This window comes from Bubalus kerabau, chromosome 1, assembly GCF_029407905.1.
Source record: "Bubalus kerabau isolate K-KA32 ecotype Philippines breed swamp buffalo chromosome 1, PCC_UOA_SB_1v2, whole genome shotgun sequence".
NCBI lineage: Eukaryota > Metazoa > Chordata > Mammalia > Artiodactyla > Bovidae > Bubalus > Bubalus kerabau.
Window position 1 is genome coordinate 51,340,436 of NC_073624.1, and position 21,428 is coordinate 51,361,863.

The 21,428-nt window shown below is 45.4% G+C and overlaps 1 protein-coding gene and 1 non-coding gene across 2 annotated transcripts in view; both read right to left on the reverse strand.

The window, feature by feature from the left end:
* The window catches only part of ABTB3 (ankyrin repeat and BTB domain containing 3), a 327,499-nt gene that overhangs the window by 97,861 nt on the left and 208,210 nt on the right, over positions 1-21,428 (reverse strand). Inside the window, exon 3 of the mRNA XM_055574802.1 lies at positions 20,402-20,606. Coding sequence (XP_055430777.1) covers positions 20,402-20,606 — 205 coding nt within the window. The remainder of the gene's footprint in view (positions 1-20,401; positions 20,607-21,428) is intronic.
* Positions 13,459-13,531, reverse strand: TRNAE-CUC (transfer RNA glutamic acid (anticodon CUC)). The gene has a single exon. It is a non-coding gene; the product is annotated as a tRNA-Glu (tRNA).

Below are 21,428 nucleotides of genomic sequence, written 5' to 3' on the forward strand. Positions count from 1 at the left end.
TTCTGGTGGCTTTCTCACCTTACTGATGGGTCACTGGAGTGGGTTTTATAAGGACTAGGTAAAATGATAAAAATAGTCACATGTTGTTTATTTTCAGTTGTGTTAAGAGTAGGAACGCACATAATTAAAATTCAATGAGAACCAGGGAACCAGGCTTGGGTAAAAACTCTATAAAAAGTTAGGTTCAGGAACTTGGCCAAGTGTCCCAAATAAATCCCAGTGACCCTCAAAGACTTTAGACTCTGGGAAAGTAAGACATGAAACATAAATTGTGGGCAGGCATTGGGGCCACATTTCTCTTGTGTTGAGATGTTTCCTGTACCTGATTTACCACCACAATAAAACTAGGGAATGAAGGGAGGCTGGCAAATTGTCACCAGCAACAAGTTCTCTGGAATAATCTACAAGGCTGTGCCAGTTCCAGAACCGGTTTTAAAATTGCTAACTGGGACTATTTCTAGTGCTTTTCCATTTGTAGATAATAAGGGCCACCTTGTTAGGGATTTTGCATGTTTCAAACATTGTATGTGGTTTATATACCAAGAAAAGACACAGTTCTGTTCAGTTCAGTGAACCAATTCAGTTCAGTTCAACTCAAATAATTCAGATTAACAAATATTTACTGAGTTTCTCATTGTACATGGACTAGAAATCAAACTCTTCTATATACTCAAAAAGTTCTGCAAGATCTAACACTGTCCACCTTGGACTTCATTTCCTACCATGCTCACTCATTCTGTTCCAGCCTCGCTGAACTCCTGGCTGTTTCTTGCATGTTCCAAGACTGTTCCTGTACCAGGGCCTTGGCACTTGCTGTTCTCTTTGCCTGGCAAGATCTTTGCTCAGATAGCCACCTAGTTTCCTGTCTTGATTCCTTTATTTCTCTGCTCAAATTCTATTTCCTTGGAGGAAACTTCCCTGACCATACTGGATAAAATCGTACCTCTCATCACTGTACTTGGTTCAGGTACCAGTTTTATTTCTCTTTATGTCACTTATCTGTGCCTGATACTTTACTATTTATGCATTTGTTCTTCCTCTGCACCCCCTAGAAGAATGTAAGCTCCGTGAAGACAGATATTTTGCCTGGCATAGAATAGATGTGCTATACATACAGTCAAATAGATGAATGAATAAAATGAGCTCCTACTATGCATCAGCTTCTATACTTGATGATATTGAAAGGACTTTAGTCTTCAACCAACTCATGATCTAATGTGAAAAACATGAGAAAAGAGGCTTATCTGAAAAGCCTTTTGATAAAGGAAGGTACAAAGTCTTATGGCAGAATGAATCAGAATCAGCTGGAGCTGAAGAGGGTAGGAGTATGTTGCAAAATGCCGTCCTGAGCCTGCAAGTGGGAGAGAGAAGGACTTGGAAGAGGAATCCAGGCAGAGGAAGTCAGATGAGGAACTGTAGAGCCAGCTTGGGGAGCTCTGTGTGGACCGGAGTAGCTGAAGGGATAAGTGGACGGGAGGTACCGGCGTGGATGAACCTGAGAGATGATAAAGGCGTGAACAGGGAGGACTATTCATGGAGCAGGCCAATCACTTAAAACTTGTTCCTTATTTACTGACTCTCCTTAGAGCGAGGGTCCATGCTGAGTTTTGTGGAAGACACCAGGATTTAAAACCTGAACCCTGGTGTTCAATCTAGCAAGGGAGGTTAGTGTGGCCACATAACCCCAGTTTCCCAGGGCATCCCTAATGGTGATGTCTGTTTGCCCTTAATTATCCTTGTAAACTTGTTAGATCATGACTTTCAATTGGGGGATTGGAGCAGAAAGTGGCCGTCAAAGAAGGAAGGGCAGATAACCATGATGCAAGGCTGATAATGAGAAGTGCCTTGTGGGATGTTCCTGTAAAGTGCTCTGGGGTTTGGAAGGGGCAGTGCCTCCAGGGATGGATTTTTGGAGGCCGTAGAATCTGCAGTCAGTGTTAGTGTTTTCAATAGGTTGGTCCTGGATTTTGACTATTTATTGGTTCCCTTTTTCCTTCATAACAATATTCTTTCCACACCATGCTGCCATAAGGGGCTGGAGAATGGCCATATGAGGGGTGGAATTCTATGTAATGAATTCATAGAGAGCAGCGTGACAAAGGACTGCCAAAGGACCAGCTCCAGCCTTGGAGTTTGAACACTTCAGTGAGAACAAAGCCTGGGAAAATATGAACCTTCTTTTGCCAGCATGTTCTGCCCAAATTCCTGGGCAGGCCTGAACCTGACCTGCTGAATCTTGACCGAACTCCTCACACCAATTTGCAAGAACAGAGGAAGTCTTCCCTGGGAATGTTTCTTATCTACAAGGTGAAAACAGAGCGAAGACTTTAAATCCAGAGTTATAAACAAACACAGCCAACAAACAATTCCTGGAATAGTGGGAACTTCATTCTCTACAGACATGGCCAAGTACATGTGCAATGAACTCTGTACACTGTACAAGCTCAAAACTTGCTTGATGATGATGCTGGAATTCTCTTCTCTGTTCTAGAAACTACATGGGAAGGAGGGTGGGGAATTCCAGGGATCCCTAGAGCAGCCCTCTGGTTTCTTTTTATTTCTTTTTTAAAAAAGTTTAATTAATTAATTTAGCTGCACTGGGTCTTAGTTGGGCTTCCCTCGTGGCTCAGACAATAAAAGAAATCCCCTGCAATGTGGGAGACCTGGGTTCGATCCCTGGGTCGGGAAGATCCCCTGGCAACCCACTCCAGTATCCTTGTCTGGAGAATCCCCATGGACAGAGGAACATTGTACGCTGCAGTCCATGGGATCTCAAAGAGTAGGACATGATGAGGCATGTGGGATACTTCTTTTTGTAGTTCGGCAGCGTGTGGGATCTAGTTCCCTGACCAGAGATCAAACCCAGGCCCCCTGCGCTGGAGTGCAGAGTCATGGCCACTGGACCACCAGGGAATTCCCCGCCCTCTGGTTTTATCTGACCACTCACTGTATGGCTTTGGGCAAATCTCATGCTTTTCCTAGACTTTCCTTCCAGTCTCATAAGTTGTGAAAAGCAACTCTGGCTGGTCTTTCCACTTTTGGAATCCAGGGAGGTTGCAAGTGTGGACGATCCCCAGAAACCAAGAAGCACTCGCTCCAGGAGATTTTGATAATGACTGTGGTTAGAAACCTTATGGACAGGGTGGTGCCCCTCCTGATATCTCCCACATGGCATTTCTTCCTGGAAAAAGCAGCAGGAGACAGGGCTGGGGAAGCCCACCTTCCTCTCAGGGCTCTCCTCCTCCTGCAATTTCTTCCTCACATGGGCCATCAGATGCATGTGAATTAACCCCTCAGTTGCTCCAGGCAGACTACTCTTTTTATATCCATTCCCTCTACATTGGTGTTTTTATCACACCACTGTGGGCAGTTTTAAAAGAACAGCAATTCACAGATTGGAAACAAGTCAAATGCCCAGCAACCTGGGAACCGTTAGGCAAATTATGGTGCCTTCACAAGACGGAATATTTTGTAGTCATTAAAAATGATGTTTATGAATGCTCTGTAGTAGTGCTAGGATAATGCTTATGGCATACTAGTAAGTGAAATAAAAAAGATATAAAATTGTATATACACCATACAGTTATTTTAATTTGTATTAAAAAAAAGGAAAAAATATGTGAAACAATCATTTTGGCTACCTCTGGGTATTAGAATTGTGGATAACTTTAATTTTCTTTCTTATATTTTTATGTATTTTCCAAAGTTAAAAAAAATGAGCATACACAACTTTTCAGTAAAAAGACAGATCTGTATAAAAATCTGTATTTATAGCACCTGTATTGCAGTTGTAAACATATGCAGTCCACGAGGACAGCAGAATGGTTGGAGGGGAGAATGTGATTAAATCAATAAACATAGCAAAACTGTAGACTGGGGTACATGGAGACATGTATAGGCTTTGTTTGGGAAGTCAGACTTCGAGGAATGAAAAGGCAACCCAGATGCTCTGTTGCTCAGGGCAAATGACCAGATTTACTGCCTGGACTCTTTCCTGTAACACGTGAAACCCAGCTCTGTGCTGGCAGCTGTCAATATCACTATTTCTGAAAGGATAAAAAAGGAGTGAAAACTTGGCACAGGAGCAGGTGGATTGAAAGCAGCCTGAGCCCAGAGAATGCCCTCCTCCTTCCCTCTCTTTCTCTTTCTCCAGGCCTTTCTGGTACCAGGCACTCTGGCTCCCACTGCCTTTGCCGCCCTGGGGCAGCCCACAGTTTACACCAGGCAGTTTCAAAGGCTCATTTGTGCTGCTGTTCTTTAAACAAATGCTTTCCTGCTTGTTCAGAACATTCATGTACGGTTCCTGAGGCCCTGGAAACAGGGCAGGCAAAGGACTGAGGGTTCTGGGCAAATGAGAAAGAGCCAAAAATCCAAGGAAGCTAATATAGCTTTCCTCTGGACCATTCAGCAGAGGGAGGAGGCCACTGGTGACCCCTCTCACTGAGGGACTCTGCCACTCCGCCAAGCCATCCTCTTGGGACTTTTGCGGGAACATTCTAACTGGTCCTTCCATCACCCCCTGCTCCATCCTCCTGTTGCCATGCACTCAGATCATCTTCATATCCCCCTCTACTCTGTGCCAGGCTTGGCTGGCTGCCAGAGAGAGCAAGAGATGAACAAAGCCCAGTCCCTGCCGGTGAGGAGCTCAAAGTCTGGCAGCGAAGACAGACATTTGGAAGCAAATGAGGCCAGAGTGGTGACTGGGGCCACACAGGAGCAGGTCAAGGGGACACAGGCTCTGGAATCACAGTGCAAGGATCAGCCTCCAGCGCAGGCACTTACTAGCTTAGCTGTGTGACCTTGGGCCAGTCCTTAGACTTCTCCACCCCTCCCCATCTGTATGTAGGCAGAGTTACAGTATCTCAGAGGTTTCCCTGGTGGCTCAGCGGTAAAGAAGCTGCCTGCGATCCAGGAGCCACAGGAGACGTTGGTTCAATCACTGGGTCGGGGAGATCCCCTGGAGGAGGGCATGGCAACCCAATTCAGTTTTCTTGCCTGGAGAATCCCATGGACAGAGGAGCCTGGCAGGCTACAGTCCATGGGGTAGCAAAGAGTTGGACATGACTGAAGCGACTTAGCATGCACGCACAGTATCTCAGAGAGAGACTGGGGCATTTAAGAGGGATAACCTGTAAAAGCTCATCACAGGGCCTGGCTCAGACTGGCATTCAAGAGTTGTTATAATCATTCACAGAGGCCTTCATGGACACCAGGGGTGAGGGGCACAAAGGTTTCACAGCAGAGGTGAGGATGCAGTTGAGTCTTGAAAGATGAGCAGGCATTTGTACCTTGCTCAGGCGTTTCCCTTGTCCAAACCTTCACCCTAACTCCACCATTGAAGGAACAGAGGCCCATCAACACCTACAGGATGTATTTTTCTTCCATAGACTTTCAACTCAGTGTGGATTTTCTAAATCCTTGACTGTGGGGGAGGCCCAGGCACCACCTAACTCCTATGGTCTTGATGCAGACAGGACCTTCTATGGGCCAGACAGCCTGCTGCAGCAGCTGGACGGCAGGACACAGGCAGGGTGGGAAGAGGACAGGTGGGGCAGCAGCTTTTTATCAACCCCTACTGAAATATTTCAGCATTTTAACAACTGGCTGAACATCTGCACTTCTGCCAATCAGCTGAAGGTCAGTCTGGCCTCTGGTCTATGGCATGTGCTTCCCCGCCCGCGCCCACCCCCGCCCCCCACGCCCTCCCCCCGGCCCCCCCGCCAACATGTATCTTGTGATTTCCTTTCTTGGAGCCTTTGCCAGCAGCTCCTCCCACCTAGAATGCCTGATCTCATCTGTCTTTCAAAGTCTGACTCAAAACCACCTTCCCTGAGCCCCCAGCAGTTTATCTGCATCTCCCTTCTCACCCTTGGCACTTTCTATCTTTGATGATAAATGAGCTGCTCAGGGTAGAGCCTAGAGGTCTCTGGGCTTCCTCGCCTCCCCCCTCCCCCCAGCATGGGGCCACTTCTGAGCCCTGTGAACTTGGACAAGTTGCTGATCCTCTCTGCCTCACTTTCCACATCTATAAACAGGGGATGACGATAACAATACTTCCCTCCTGGGGTTCTCATGAGGGATAAGTGAGTTAATTCATGCAAAGTGCTTATAATGGTGTCCAGCAAGCAGCTCTTCCAATTACTATGCTTGAAAGAGGCACTTGAGGGACTTCCCTGGTGGTTCAGTGATTGGGAGTCCACCTGCCAATGCAGGGGACATGGGTTCAATCCCTGGTCCAGGAAGATCCCACATGACATGCAGCAACTAAGCCCATGTGCCACAATTACTGAGCCGGTACCCTGAAATAAGAGAAGCCGCCACAATGAGAAGCTCACACACTACAATGAAGGACAGCCCCCCACTCATCGCAACCAGAGAAAGCCCTCCCATAGTAACAAAGACCCAGAACAGCCAAAAATAAATAATTTAATTAAATTAAAAAGAGGCACTGGATGTATGTTCAATGAATGAATGAAGAATGAACAACTGAATAAGAAGTCCATTAGTAAATAAAACAAGTAATTAAGAACATCGAAAAGTACATTAAGAAATGAAAAGCTCAAGTAGCACTGAGGTAAAGATTTAAGAGGCAGGGTCTGTATTTACATAGCCAGCTATTTGTTTCAGGGGGTTAACATTCTTCTCAAAGATTTTTTTTTGCTATTCTCTAACCAGATGAAGGCAATGGCACCCCACTCCAGTACTCTTGCCTGGAAAATCCCATGGATGGAGGAGCCTGGTAGGCTACAGTCCATGGGGTCACTAGGAGTCGGATACGACTGAGCAACTTCACTTTCCCTTTTCACTTTCATGCATTGGAGAAGGAAATGGCAACCCACTCCAGTGTTCTTGCCTGGAGAATCCCAGGGATGGGGGAGCCTGGTGGGCTGCCGTCTATGGGGTCGCACAGAGTTGGACACGACTGAAGCGACTTAGCAGCAGCAGTAGCAGCAACCAGATGAAGTGATTTGATTATTATTCCACTTACATTAGTGATACTTACTGAAGCCTAAGCCGGGGAAAATATTAGCAGGAAAAGGGAAGAGGTGGGGGAAACATATTAAAACAAGAATCTCCTGTTGGCCTTTAACCTTTCCAGGGAATCCTGTGCTCCCTGCTTTATGCCTGACATCCTGCCCATCCCAGTGGCAGGGCACCTGGTTAATGGAGCAAACTCTGGACTCTACCTTGACTTGCTGTGTGACCCAGGCAAGCTGCACAATCTCTCTGAGCCTGAAGTTCCTCAGAAGAAGGCAGAGACTGTGATAGTGTAAGATATGCTACTACACTTGTAGGATTCTAGTGAAGACCCAATGACTAACGCACTTAGTAGAGTCTGTGTGTGTGTTAGCTGCTCAGTTGTGTCCAACTCTTTGCGACCCAATGGACTGTAGCCTGCCAGGCTCCTCTGTCCATGGGGATTCTCCAGGCAAGAATACTGGAGTGGGTTGCCATTTTCTTCTCCAGGTAGAGAGTCTAGTATGTCATAAATACGTGGTGATATTTGTCGGTGATGATGATGATGATGGCTGCTTTGAAAAACTTTGCTCTAAGATGATCAAAACACAGAAACAAGAAAAATGCCTCCACAGTGGAGCTGGTCCCTACACTTCTTACTTTATTGCTTCAGGTGTGTGAGTCTCATGGACTGTTTTTCCTTTAAGAGGGACACTATGTGCATTGAGTCTCTAGTTCAGTCTCTAGTTTTCTGTGATGTTGGTAATGTTTCATATCTGGGGATCCAATACAGGAACCACTAGCCACATCTAGCTATTGAGCATTTGAAAAGAGGTAAGTGGTCCTAAGGAACCAAAGCTATAGTTTTAGTCAACTGAAGTTCATTTAAACAGTTTCACATGGCTACTGGTTACCATACTGGACACAGCAATGCTAGTTCCTTTATCTTTGTCATGAAGGTAAGGTTTTCCTTCCTTGTCCCATAAAATAAGGAGACGCTGGTGTCAGACCAGACCAGATGGTTAACTGGGATTCAGAAAAGACTTGGATACTGAAATGAACAAGTGACATGCACGTGTTTGATCGGACTAACTCCCCAAGTTGGGAGAGGGGACTGTTTTTAAACTTGAACCACCCAGCTTGTTACCTGTGGTCAGGAGCAATCACTCCCCCATAGGCTGGGAAAAACCTCCGGGGTAACGGTATAAGCTCTTGGACTAGCCCTGAGGGCTGGAGGCGTTTAGCAGCCCTGAAGCTGAGGTGGTTTAGGATCTGCCCTGCTGCCTCTCCCTGGGGAAGACACCTGTCAGATCCTGCCTCACCCTTCTGCACGCTGTGGCTAATTTGCTATTTCTGAGCCTCTGCTGGCCACCTTGTTAATTGGACAATGATCATTATATTTGGATGCTCAGTGCTTTCCCTTGGTCACTGCTCCAAAGCCTGAGAGTTCTGCAGGCTGGTCACATCTGACCTCTGGAATCCATTCATTTTGGCAAATTGCAGCAGGATCCAGCACCTCCATGAATTAAGGGGAATTGGTCATTGTTGTTTAGTTGCTAAGTTGTGTCCGACTCTTTTGTAACCTCATGGACCATAGCCTGTGAGGTCCGTCTGTCCATGGGATTTTCCAGAGAAGAATACTGGAGTAGCTGTCATTTCCTTCTTCAGGGGTTCTTCCTGACCCAGGGATCTAACTTGTATCTCCTACATAGGCACATGGATTCTTTACCACTGAGCCACCAAGAAAGCCTGTGAAGGGGAATGGAGGCCTTGCAAAGCTCAATCCGGTCCCCCCAACTGGGGAAATATTTCTTGGACACCTATTATGTGTTGAACTCTGCCAGAGAGATGAAAATCACCAAAAAAGGTTCATCTCTTGCCTTTGTTGTTCAGTTGCTAAGTTGTGTCAAACTCTTGGACTGCAGCACATCGGGCTTCCCTGTCTTTCACTATTTCCCGGAGTTTGCCCAAACTCACGTTCATGGCTATCTAACCATCTCATCTTCTGTTGCCCTCTTCTCCTCTTGCCCTCAATCTTTCCCCGCATCAGGGTCTTTCCCAATGAGTCAGCTCTGTGCATCAAGTGGCCAAAGTACTGGAGTTTATGAAACTTGAAATGGGGGTAGGAGGAGGTTGGGGGAATGAATGACAAACACGCAAATCCACAATATTGTTATTCATATGATGCTCTGTGGAGCACTGGCACTACCCCGAAGCTTGCTAGAAATGAAGCACTTCAGGAACTTCCGTGGTGGTCCAGTGGTTAAGAATCTGCCTTTCAAGGCAGGGGACACAGGTTTGATCCCTGACTGAACAACAAGATAACACGGGCCACAGGGCAACTAAGCCCCTGCCAAGACTAGAGAAAGCCTGAGCTCCACAACGAAGAGCCTGGGTGTGGCAGTGAAGACATAGCGCAGCCAAAATTTTTTAAAAAAAGAAGCACTTCAGGCCTACCCCAGACATAATGAATAGAATCTACATTTTAATGAGATCCCAGGGGATTCCAATGCACTTTAAAATTTGAGGAGCCCTCCTACAGTATACCTCTAGGTTATAAGCACTGTGACTGTGAGACTAATAATGGCCGTTGTCTATACAGAGCCTAATGCATGCTGGATTTTAAGTGCTTTCTATATATTAACACATAATAGCTTCACACCAGCCCTCTGAAGCTCCCACTTTACAGATAAGAAAACTGAGGCTCAGAGTGGTTAAGTGGTTGAGTTAAGGTCACAGAGATAGGAAGTGTCAGAACCTAGATATAAACTCAGGCATTATGGCTCCAGAATAAAAAATGTCCAGAGGTATAATTAATGCGCTATGAAGGTCCTTAGCATTACCTAAAGAGCTTCCAAATGGCATTTTCCTATTAGCAGTGACTAGACTTAATCGTCTCACAGGTAGATGAAGGCATTTTTACCTCACAAGGTGAAGTGTAGTGATTCAGTTAAACTCTGTAAGTAAAATAGCTCATGTAGCACATGGCACAATAATAGCTGCTTATCAAATGTTCATCACCTTTCTTTAGGCACCCTTATGCCTCCATCAAGAGAGGGCTTACGAAGTACCAGATGGAGTTCTGGTCTCTCATCTTCCTTCTCGCTCCTCATTTCTTATAGGAGAAAGTGCTGATAGCCTGGTGGTTCTCTCAACCTTCTTTACTGCCTAATTTGTTCTTCCACCCAACAACTCTTCAGAACAAGGTCTTGTTTTCTGTTCTTTCACCTTCCTTTCCCCCACCCCGTGGTATGCATTCCATTCCCTTAACAGAGAGAAACAGAGAGAGAGAGAGAGATAGAGAGAGAAAGAGGGCTTCCTTCCCTCTAGCCACACAGCATTCATTTGATGTTTCTGATACTCTCAGACCTGCCCAGGGCTTCCCAGGTGGCACTGGTAGTACGCTGGTGGCAAAGAACCCGCCTGCCAATGCAGGAGACATAAGAGATGTGGGTTCAATCCTTGGGTAGTCCCAGTGCACCAGCCCCAAGCAACCAGTATCATGCATCGAACTTGGACTGGCGAGGAGGGAGGCGGGTTCAGGATGGGGAACATGTGTATACCTGTGGCGGATTCATGTTGATGTATGGCAAAACCAATACAATATTGTAAAGTAATTAGCCTCCAATTAAAATAAATAAATTTATATTTAAAAAAAAAAATCCTTGGGTAGGCAAGATCCTCTGGAGAAGGGCATGGCAACCCACTTCAGTATTCTTGCCTGGAGAATCCCATGAACAGAGGAGCCTAGTGGGCTACAGTCCATAGGGTTGTAAAGAGTCAGACATGACTGAGGTGACTTAGCACGCACGCACATAGACTTGCCCAAGTGTATAACTTATTTAACCTCACCGCACCTCAGTTTCCTCATCTGTGAAATGGGGAGAGGTGAGGCTAGCTCCTGCCTCAAGGGGTATTCCAAGGACTGAATTAGTTAATAACATAAAGTATGTAAAGCAGGATCTGCCATATACTAAGTGCTGGTCAAAATCTCTTATAATATCTAAGAAGACATCAATCTGGATTAAGGAAGTAAATAATAACCCCTGGCCATTTATGGATCACCTGTTATATGTCAGTGATTACTTTTGGGGCTAGTTAGGGAAATAAGCCTGGAGCACGTGAGCAGTAGAGCCAGTGCCAATCCGAGGGCTGCCAGCTGGCAATGGCCACATGGCTCTCTGGCTGAGAGACAGAACCTGCAGGTTTCAGACCCAGCTCTATTCAGTTCTGCAAACATTTATTGAGCACTTACTAAATGCTATCCACTAAGCTATGCCCTGGACACTCAGTGCATCCTCAGACAATAGGGAAGGATTTTTGGAGGAAGTGATGCTTAAAATGAATCTTGAAGGATGAAGTGAGATGACGGAGCAGAGGGGACAGTGGTCCAAGAAGAGGACAAAGCATGTGCAAAGGCCCTGATGCACTGCCTTTGCAAATCCACTGAAAATATGCTTATGACTCCAGACAAGTACACTCATCCCTCTGGGCCTCAGTTTTATCATCTTCAACATGAAGCATGTTCAACACGCCTGTGTTCAGCTGTCTTGACTTTAAATTCCATATCCAATGATGGGACAGTCCATTGGAAAAATAATAATAATAATAATCCATGTCTATTCAATGACATGGATCAACTGTATTTACCATTGGGTCCTTCTTTTGTGAAACGACCAAAAAACTTTTGCACATACACAGAAAGCTAAGATTGGAAGGAAATTCCCTATAAGGTCTTAGTGCTTATTCCTGGATGCAGAGACTCTGGGTGACTCAAAGTTTCTCCTTCAAAGTTTTTGTATATTTATATTTTATTTAATAAGTATATTCATTTTATATCCTGTAAACATTCATAAAGATTATAAAAAGATTCTAGAGATTAGGGATGAGGCTTTCAAATATTTCTTTCAAACCATAATCCAGGGACAGCAAAACAGACTAGCAAAGACAAACACAGAGTGGGGCCTGATGCCAAGAGTTCAAAGACTAGTTCTGCAGTGTTAGCTGCATGACTTTGGCAAGATTATCAACTCCAGTGAAGTTAATGTAAAAAAAAAAAAGTTTCAAGAAATATAGTTACCTTCCTCCAGGCAAGAGACTCTAATTTTTTTTTAATTAAATTTTACTTAATTTCTAAAAAACGCAAGTTAACAACCACAGCATCAGGAACTAGCATCTTTTTAAAGAAAGGGCTAAATAGTATTTTCAGCCTGGTAGGTCATTTGGTCTCTGTCAGAACTAGCCACAAGTGCCAAAGAAGCTATAAATAATATGTAAACAAGTGAGTTTGGCTGTGTTCCAATAAAACTTTATAAAAACAGGCAGTGGGCCAAGCTTGGCCTGTGGGGTATCGTTTGCCAATCTCTGCACTGCATTGATTTAATGGCTCATTAATGGGCTGTAACCTGCAGTTTGAAAAATATTGGGATTAGAGTTGCTTTTACCCTGGCCAGATGAAGTAAATTGCAGTGACACTCATGTCACACATAGATCATGTTTTAAAACTTTGTTTCTTAAGGTAATTATTTAGAATTCAACACGCATTTTTTTCATTAGAACTGTTTATACAATGGTTGGAATTGCAGGCAAGCCCACAAACAGCCCTGCAGAAAACAGGTCTAAATACATGATTCTCCCACTCTGGGTTGTCCCTATTCATCCACTGGTTCTGAATTTCACCAGGACCCACTAGCACTGGGGGGACATTTTAGAGGACTTTTGTGCCAGATGTGAGCATGGCCCTTAGGAAGATGAGAAAGTAGCATTCTTCCTCTGGGAAAAGGCATCCTGCATTGCTGCTTAGAATGCCAGGAAAAAAAATAGTCCTCCTGTCTCTTTCTTCTTGCTGTCGAGGTTCCTAGGGTGTCAGCCTAAGGAGTCCATATGTTGGGGAGTATTCCCTGCGGTATATAAGCCAATCAGTTGTGAGCTGTGTGGCTAATCATGGTCAAAAGTACTGAACTGTGCAAATGATCCACTTATGTGTTATTTATTTTTTAAAAAGTAAAGTAGAAGAGTGTAGTGACCCTCTGTCAAGCTTTTGGGTGCCTGGAACCACTGATAACCTTACTGTTTGGAGAATTTCCCATATCATAAGTTCATGGTTCAGTAAGGTAGAAATTCATGTTCCCAGTTGCCCCTCCGCTTTGTGCAGGGATGTGGCCCAGGCGCCACTGGTTTAGAAGCAAGTGGTGTGACATGAATGGAACATGACAAAGGAGGTAGCAGAGACATTTAGCTTTCAAGGGTAATGGTGACAGAGGTCCTGCTGGGAGTGATCATTGTCCAGCGTCAGTGATGGAAGGTCCCGCGTCTATGGCTGTGATCAGTCCTGGGGTGAAACGTGGGCATTGTTCCATGTTGTGTGGCCTCAAAGCCTGTTTCTCCAGCTTCAATGCCCATCAGAAGTCTTCTTCTTTTTTTTAAAAATATTTATCAATTTGGCTGTGCCAGGTCTTAGTTGCAGCATGTGAACTCTTAGTTGCAGCATATGGGATCTAGTTCCCTGACCAGGGATCGAACCTGGGTCTCCTGCATTGAGAATGCAGAGTCTTAGCCACTGGACCATAAGGGAAGTCCTGCACCAGAAGTCTTCTTGCTGCTGCTGCTGCTGCTAAGTCGCTTCAGTCGTGTCTGACTCTGTGCGACCCCATAGATGGCAGCCCACCAGGCTCGCCCGTCCCTGGGATTCTCCAGGCAAGAACACTGGAGTGGGTTGCCATTTCCTTCTCCAGTGCATGAAAGTGAAAAGTGAAAGTGAAGTCATTCAGTCATGTCTGACTCCTCGAGACCCCATGGACTGCAGCCTACAGGCTCCTCCGTCCGTGGGATTTTCCAGGCAAGAGTACTGGAGTGGGGTGCCATTGCCTTCTTAAGCTCTACTAAACATTTAGACTCATGGGACCATCATAGCCACTCTTGTCCTGTGTGACAACATCAGACGTTCCCTTTACTGGGAGGCCTTATAACAATTCACCCAGCCATCTCAGAGCTATCTTCTACCCAGGTGATGCTCAGGTGCAAGAAGATAAGATCCACTTGGGTGGTTGTGAGAATTGCCCTGATTTATGAATCCAAGCATCTCCTGTAACAACTCCACAGAAATAGCTTCCAAGGTCCTTGAAAGGGACATCACTATTATAGGGATCACTGAATTCAAGGAAGCCCAAATCTCTGGATATTTACCAAGTATTTATAGTACTATAAGGCCAGATATAATGTACCAATCAAGGGTCATTTTGACCATAAGCAATGTTGCTTAGTAGCACAATTGATATTGCAAATTTTATCATGTTTCCAGGGCAACAGAGCTAGAGAATTAACCCAAGGTCAAATTCTCATGCAGGAAGGGGAAGGATTTGTTAACCCTCTGCTTAGACTGGGCCTCTCAGAGGTTTTCTTTCTGCTAAGCAGGTTCAGCTTTTGCAATTAAACATTCCTATTAGTAGTGTTGCTTGTATCAAGGATATTCTCCTCACTTGTGTTCTGATATACATACCTCGATGGGAAAGAATGGGGAAGAGTTACAATCAGGCCAGAAATTTTGCATAACCTTGGGTATTTCCACTGGAATATGTTAACATTTGGATATCACTTGTCATGTACTGATGTGTTGTGGTGATTTTCTGGTAAGGTTTCTTGGAAGATGTATTTGAATATCGTTAGCTTCTAATGTCTGTTGCTTGGTTAACTTTATTTCCTCAAGTGTAAATTTTTCCATTTGTTAAGACTGTTCTGTTTCTCCCATTCATTTTCCTCAAATTCTTGGTGATTGGAGGCTCATGTTTGTGGTTGAGATTTCCCTGGTAGACAGTCTGCCACATCTGTTTGCACAGCTCTGCTTACAAGAGGGGTGAGAACTGCCACTGCCTAGGTGTAAAGTTTGGTTGGTTTCCTCAAGAGACTGGGGTAGAGTAAAAGTACCTAATGCCTAGTCTTCTATGTGAAGCTGATCACTGTTCGCCTCAGGCATTACCAGCTAACCCAGGCAACAAAACACTCCTATTTATCCTCCTCTTTTTAATTTTATGGTGACAAATGACTGAAATCATTCATGTCCAAACACATCTAGGAATCACTAGTATTTCTAGTAATGATGTTGTTGTTGTTCAGTCGCTAAGTCATGTCCAATTCATTGTGACCCATGGACTGCAGCATACTTGGCATCTCTGTGTTTCACTATTTCCCGGAGTTTGCTCAAATTCATGTCCAGCGAGTCGGTGATGCCATCCAACCATCTCATTCTCTGTTGTCCCCTTCTCCTCCTGCCCTCAATCTTTCCCAGCATCAGGGTCTTTTCCAATGAGTCAGCTTTTTGCATCAGGTAGCCAAAATATTGGACCTTCAGCTTCAGCATAAGTCCTTCCAATGAGCATTCAGTGTTAATTTCCTTAAGGATTGACTACTTTGATCTCTTTGCAGTCCAAGAGACTCTAAAGAGTCTTCTCCAGCACCACACTTTGAAAGCATCAATTCTTTATTGAAAGCATCAATTCTTTGGCTCTCAGCCTTCCTTATGGTTCAGTTTTCACATCTGTACATGACTACTGGAAAAACCATAGGTTTGACTATATGGAATTTTGTTGGCAAAGTGAAGTCTCTGCTGTCTAAGTTTGTCATAGCTTTCCTTCTGAGGAGCAAGTGTCTCTTCCTGACCCAGGGATTGAACCCAGGTCTCCTGCATTGCAGGCAGATTCTTTACCATCTGAGCCTTTAGGGAAGCCCCAGTAATGATGTAAGGCAGGAAAATCTTGTCATAGATTTAAGATGATTCTATTAAAAAACAGTAGTAGCCACACATGACACCTACCCTCAGAACTGAGGTGTTTGCATTTATCATTACTGTTTGGGAAATACATATAGCTTAATCATAATCTTACAAAATTTATCTGAGGTTTTTTTTAACATAAAGTGAGAGATTTCAGAAGCTCAAAAAATAGTAGCCCAAGTTCTGGAACAACTTAAACTACAGAAATTTTATGCTGGCACTGAGCTTCTTCAAAACCCCACAATGAAAAATGAAACTATTCAAAACAAATGTAGCAACTCGAAAGCTATGCCCACATGAAAGAGGAAAATGGTATACGGAGACCTAGTTCCAGATACTCCAGCCAAGAAAGGCTCTTCTGACAAGCAGAGATGGTTTGAGGCACAGAACAATCTTTATTTCAGTCAACAATTATGTCTCAGACTTTCTGTTGGGCATGGATGAAAAGCGCACAATATTCAGCTCCTGTTCTTGAAGAGTCTGTGATAAACATATAAGCACTGTAACCTTACTTGACTTTGCCAGCATAGATAATGAAAGCAATGTTGTTTGATTTGGGGGAAAAGGAGACAGGAAGAAAGATAAAAAAACAGCTCCAAATTAGGATGCTCCCTCCCACTGGAAACGTCTTGTTAGTAAGTTTTGGTATGAAGTGGCTGTAAACGTTTTACTGGAAACAGAGCCCTCTCTCCTCTAAAGCCCTTCCCTGTGTGTTTTCAGATGCTAGTAAATACCAAGCTCTATTCTAGCTCAGAATGGGAAGAAACAGCTTTTTGTCTAGAAGGAATCATACACAGGCTTCTTTAGGGACTACAATAGCATTTTAGAGCCAAAAAATAAAAAGATGTATATCAGCTACTCTCACAGGATAAGGGGAGCTCTCCTCCTACTAAGCATGGCACTGGATGTCTTAGCTACAATATCTCATTTATGGCTTACACCAGTCCCAAGAGGCTGGTCATATTCTCATTTTACAGTGGGAGAGAAGAGTTTCAATAGGGGTGAGATGACTTGTTCAAGGTCCCAGAACTGGAAGAAGCAGAGCCGGGATCTGATTCCAAAAGTTGTTCTGACTCCCAAATCCATATACTTTCCCGAAGACCAAAGTGAACAGAACTCAAAAAATGGCAAGTTCTTTCTGTTTTGTGTCGTCCCCTGAAAGTTCAACCAAGGAGGAATGGAAATATTGACATAAATAACTCTGACAAACTATAGAACATGTTCTCTTTACTGGGCTCTCCCTCACAGCTCATTCCTCTTTAAAACTTGTTCCAGAAAGTTTGCAACCCTTAGATAGTCTCCCTAGACTAATGGTCACTTCAACTACACTCTGAATTCTGAAAATAGATTCCAGAAGGGAAGATGGAAACTACATAACAGAAAATACAATGGGAGCCACGCAATGCTTGGGGAGTTGGGGACAGGGATAGGTCACACGATGAGATATGTATTTTAGAGTTTCAGTTTGGTGGCTGTGAGGATGGAGCTGGTCACAGAATATTAAGCTTCACACCCAGGGAGACCATTTAGAAATGAAATGCAGTGTCAGGTGTGACTTAGCGACTGAACAACAATGGCAGCAGTAAAGGGAACGAGGGGCTGGGCCATGCAGTGTGGCAGCAATCTGGGGAGGAAGGGTTAGAATAGCAGTCCCCAACCTTTTTGGAACCAGGGACTGGTTTCATGGAAGACGAGTTTTCCACAGACCAAGGGTGGGGGATGGTTTCAGGACGATTCTTGTAAGGAGTGTGCACCCTAGGTCCCTCGCATGCACAGTTCACAGTGGGGTTTGTGCTCCTGTGAGAATCTACTGTGCTGCTCACCTGACAAGAGGTGGAGCTCAGGCAGTAACGTGAGCAATGAGGATATCCATCTGAGTAAATACAGATGACACTTCGTTCGCTTATCCACCGCTCACCTCTTGCTGTACAACCCAGTTTCTAAAAGGCCATGAATGTGGGAGGGGGGGCAGGGTTGGGGACCCCTGGACTAGAGGAATGGGAGATGGCACAGATATTGCCTCAGTAAGATCTACTGACTAGCTGGCTATAGGAAGGAGGGAAGGAAAGGAAGGAGTGTGGGGTGAGGCCCGGTTTTCTGATTGGTTTGACCAGGTTGATGGCGATGCCATTCTTGGAGACTGGGGAGAAAGGAGGAACAGTCGGTTTGAGGGGTAAAATGTTGGCCTTAGTTTTGAGGTGGTTGTGAACACTCCTGATGGAAATGTTCCATAGGCAGCTGGATCAATGGATTTGTCCATTCTTTCACCCACAAATAATTATCGACTTTGTGATATATACCAGATGTTGAATTTGGCATTAGGTACGGAGCGACAACCAAAACAGATGTGTTCTGTGTCCTCACAAAGCTCACAGGCAACACACACACACACACACACTTGCTGTGTTGGGCAGAAAAGAATAAGGTATCCTGAGAAGATCCAGCCTGAGAGTGTGAGACTTGACAGTGAAACTGGAAGGCTGAGTTGCATAAGGTTCTGGCGCTCAGCGGTGGTGAGGTCTAACTGGAGATGCGAGGGGGTCATCTACAAAGAGGCAGGAATTGAAGGGTGTGGGGAGGAGATGAATCAGAGGAACTACCCCATTCTACAAGCTTTTGGGTGGGGCTGAAGAACTAGATACCCCAAAGCTGAGACCAGTGGCTTCCATCCTCCCAGCCATCATGATTCATACTCAGAACACAAAGTCTTGGTGTGTCTGACTGAGGTTGTTTTCTGCCTGGCGACCATGTGCACGTTGCCACCTCTCCACTTTGGGTATGTTTGGCACATGAAAATATACACAGGGCACCACTGATTTGGCCTGGATACTGGCAGACGTGGCTAATCCCCTGATTAAGTTAATTCCAGACTGGCTTGAAATATTGATGCTAACTTGGGATTCTTAAAAAAAAAGAGGCAATTTCTGTCTCACCCATGCTCCATCCTCTTCTTTAACTGAAAGCCAAGAGACATGGTTTAGGAGCCCAATTAAATCCAATCCATTCTGGCAGAATTAGAGCATCCAATGAACATTTCAAAACCACTTGGAATCATTTAATAGAGAAAAAGTGCATTGAGCCCAAACTGGGAGCTGTTCAGCTATGTGTGGTAAGATTTCCAATAACATTTATAAAAGGGAATGTTTATTAAGCATTTACTACATGCTGGGCACTGTTCAATGCATTCAGTCTTCAAACAGCCCTATGAAAGATTTATTCTTATTTTATAGATTTTATAGATGAAGAAACTGAGGCACAGGGAGGTTAAAGGCACTTTTCCAAGATACCCTAGCTTTTAACTGGAAGAGCCTGGATTCGAACCTACAAGTCTGGGTCACAGAGCCAGCTCTTTTAACCACTCAGTAAACAGGGTCATTACTGTAGTAGTTACAGTGAACAAGCCTGTGTATGTCGGAGGATGGGCCTGATTTGTGAGATGCTGGGGGACATGAGGGGCTTCCTGGGTGGCTCAGTGGGTAAAGAATCTGCCTACAATGCAGGAGACGCAGATAGATGCAGTTTGATTCCTGGTTGGGAAGATCCCAGGAGGGCATGGCAGCTCTCTTTAGTATTCTTGCCTGAAGAATCCCATGGACAGAAGAGCCTGGTGGGCCACAGTCCACGGTGTCACAAAAAGTCAGACACGAATGAAGCAACTGAGCACCCACGCATAGGGGAGATGAGCTTTGTGGACCTGTCCGCATGGAAAGAGGGGACGCCTCCAGGCAGCCTTCTGGACTGATGGCAGTTTGGATGCCTTGCCTCTGACAGGGTGAAATCATCCTCAGAAAATCCTGGGGTTTTCCAGGCAGAAGGGAACCTGGAAACCACTTAGTGTTGCTGCTGGTTTATGGACGAGGAGGTTGAGGCACAGGGGAGTAGATGGATGGTGCTGAGGAGCAGCAGAAGCTGGGTCAGAGGGAGCTTCCTCTTCCAGGAAGCCCTCCCTTCCTTCTCTGCCATGAGGACTCTGCCTCATGGAACCTGCTATGCTGTCCCCCATGCACCCGAGAAGCCCACTTCTGGGTGAGCAGGTGTTACAGTTTCCCCCTGAAGTGCCCAGGACAGCCAGGATGAAATGAAGACAGACATCTCCCACCCATAGGGCTGGCATCCCCCAAAGCTGCCTTCACAAGGAAGCCCACTGGCACTGCAGAAACCCTCATCTCTCCGGAATTTGAAGACCCACTCTTCTGACCCAGGCCACTTTTATCCCAAATTGGACCAGCCCTATGAAAACGCATTTCAAAGATCCCACTCAGGTCTCAGGGCTTCCCAGGTGGTGCTAGTGGTAAAGAACCCGCCTACCATTGCAGGAGACATAAGAGATGTTGGTTCAATCCCTGAGTCAGGAAGATGCCCTGGAGGAAGGCATGGCAATCCACTCCAGTATTTTTGTCTGGAGAATCCCCACGGACAGAGGAGCCTGGTGGGCTACAGTCCATACGGTCACAAAGAGTTAGATGTGACTGAAGCGACTTAGCACACCCCGAAGTCTCAGATACTCCTCAGGGCACAAGATTCAACCTCCAGTGAGTTTCTGGAAACTGGGCAGCTCTGGCCCCTCCCCTGCCCCACCCTTGCACCACCTCAGAGGCAATACCCACCCACCACAAAGTGGTGTCGACCCGAAGGGAGCTTCTCTCTCTGGCCATCCAAAGCCAACACATGTCTTACCTTTCCACCTGGAGGTTGACTTTGGAGGGCTCCACGTTGGGATTTTCCCATTCCATCTGCGGGCAGTGCATGAAATAGCAAAGGGTATACAGGGCCTCGGGCTCCCAGTAGAGCGCCCCCTGCTTGTGGTGCAGGGGGGTGCCGTTGCCATGGTGCTTGGCATTGAGCGGCTGCAGGTGATGCATTGCTCGGGACACCAGGTCACCTGTGGACAGAAGTAAGATTTCAGATCCTTCAAGCAGCCAAGACTCACAGAGAAGAGCTGCAGAGATTCTCGAGATTCCCTCATTCAATGGAAATGGTCTCATCAGGCAGAGAGGGAAGCGTTTGTTCATTCACCACATGTCCATGTGGTGGACTTATCACATGGACACCACTGTCCATGACTTATCAGGTTTGGGGTGCTGCTTCAAGCACAGCGGGCTGCTACGGTAACCCCAGTCCTGCTCTTTGGAACCCACAATTTCTAACAAGGCACAGAAAGCCCTTTGTACGTGTCTACTTCCAGCCTTCTTCATCTGGGACACACCCCTCTGTCGCATCCTCTGCTGTAACCAGTACTGCCTCCCTTGCAATCACAAGAATGGACTATACTGTGTCTTTCCTCTGAGCCTGGGCATAAACTGTTATTCCCTCTATCTAGAACATTCTCTCTCTCCTCTTTTCCAGGCTAACTCCTGCTGATCATCCAGGTGTCGGCTTATATATTATATTCCAGGACACCATTCTGGAATTTCCCCCACTCCCCTGTGTCAGATGCCACACTGTACTTTCTTTGTTACAGCACTTAGTACACTGCGACACAGTATTCTTTTTGTCCATCATTCCAAACGACAGCAACTCGGCCTGAAATGACACCTATTTGTGACAGCACAGTTAGAGCATTTTAACATTGAATTCTCATAACACCCTATGAAGCAGGCACCTGTATAAACCCATTTTACAGATGAGGACACAGAGGCCCAAAGAGGTGAAATAACTTCTCAGCTGGGCAGAGCCACGAACAGCAGAAGGAGGATTTGAACCC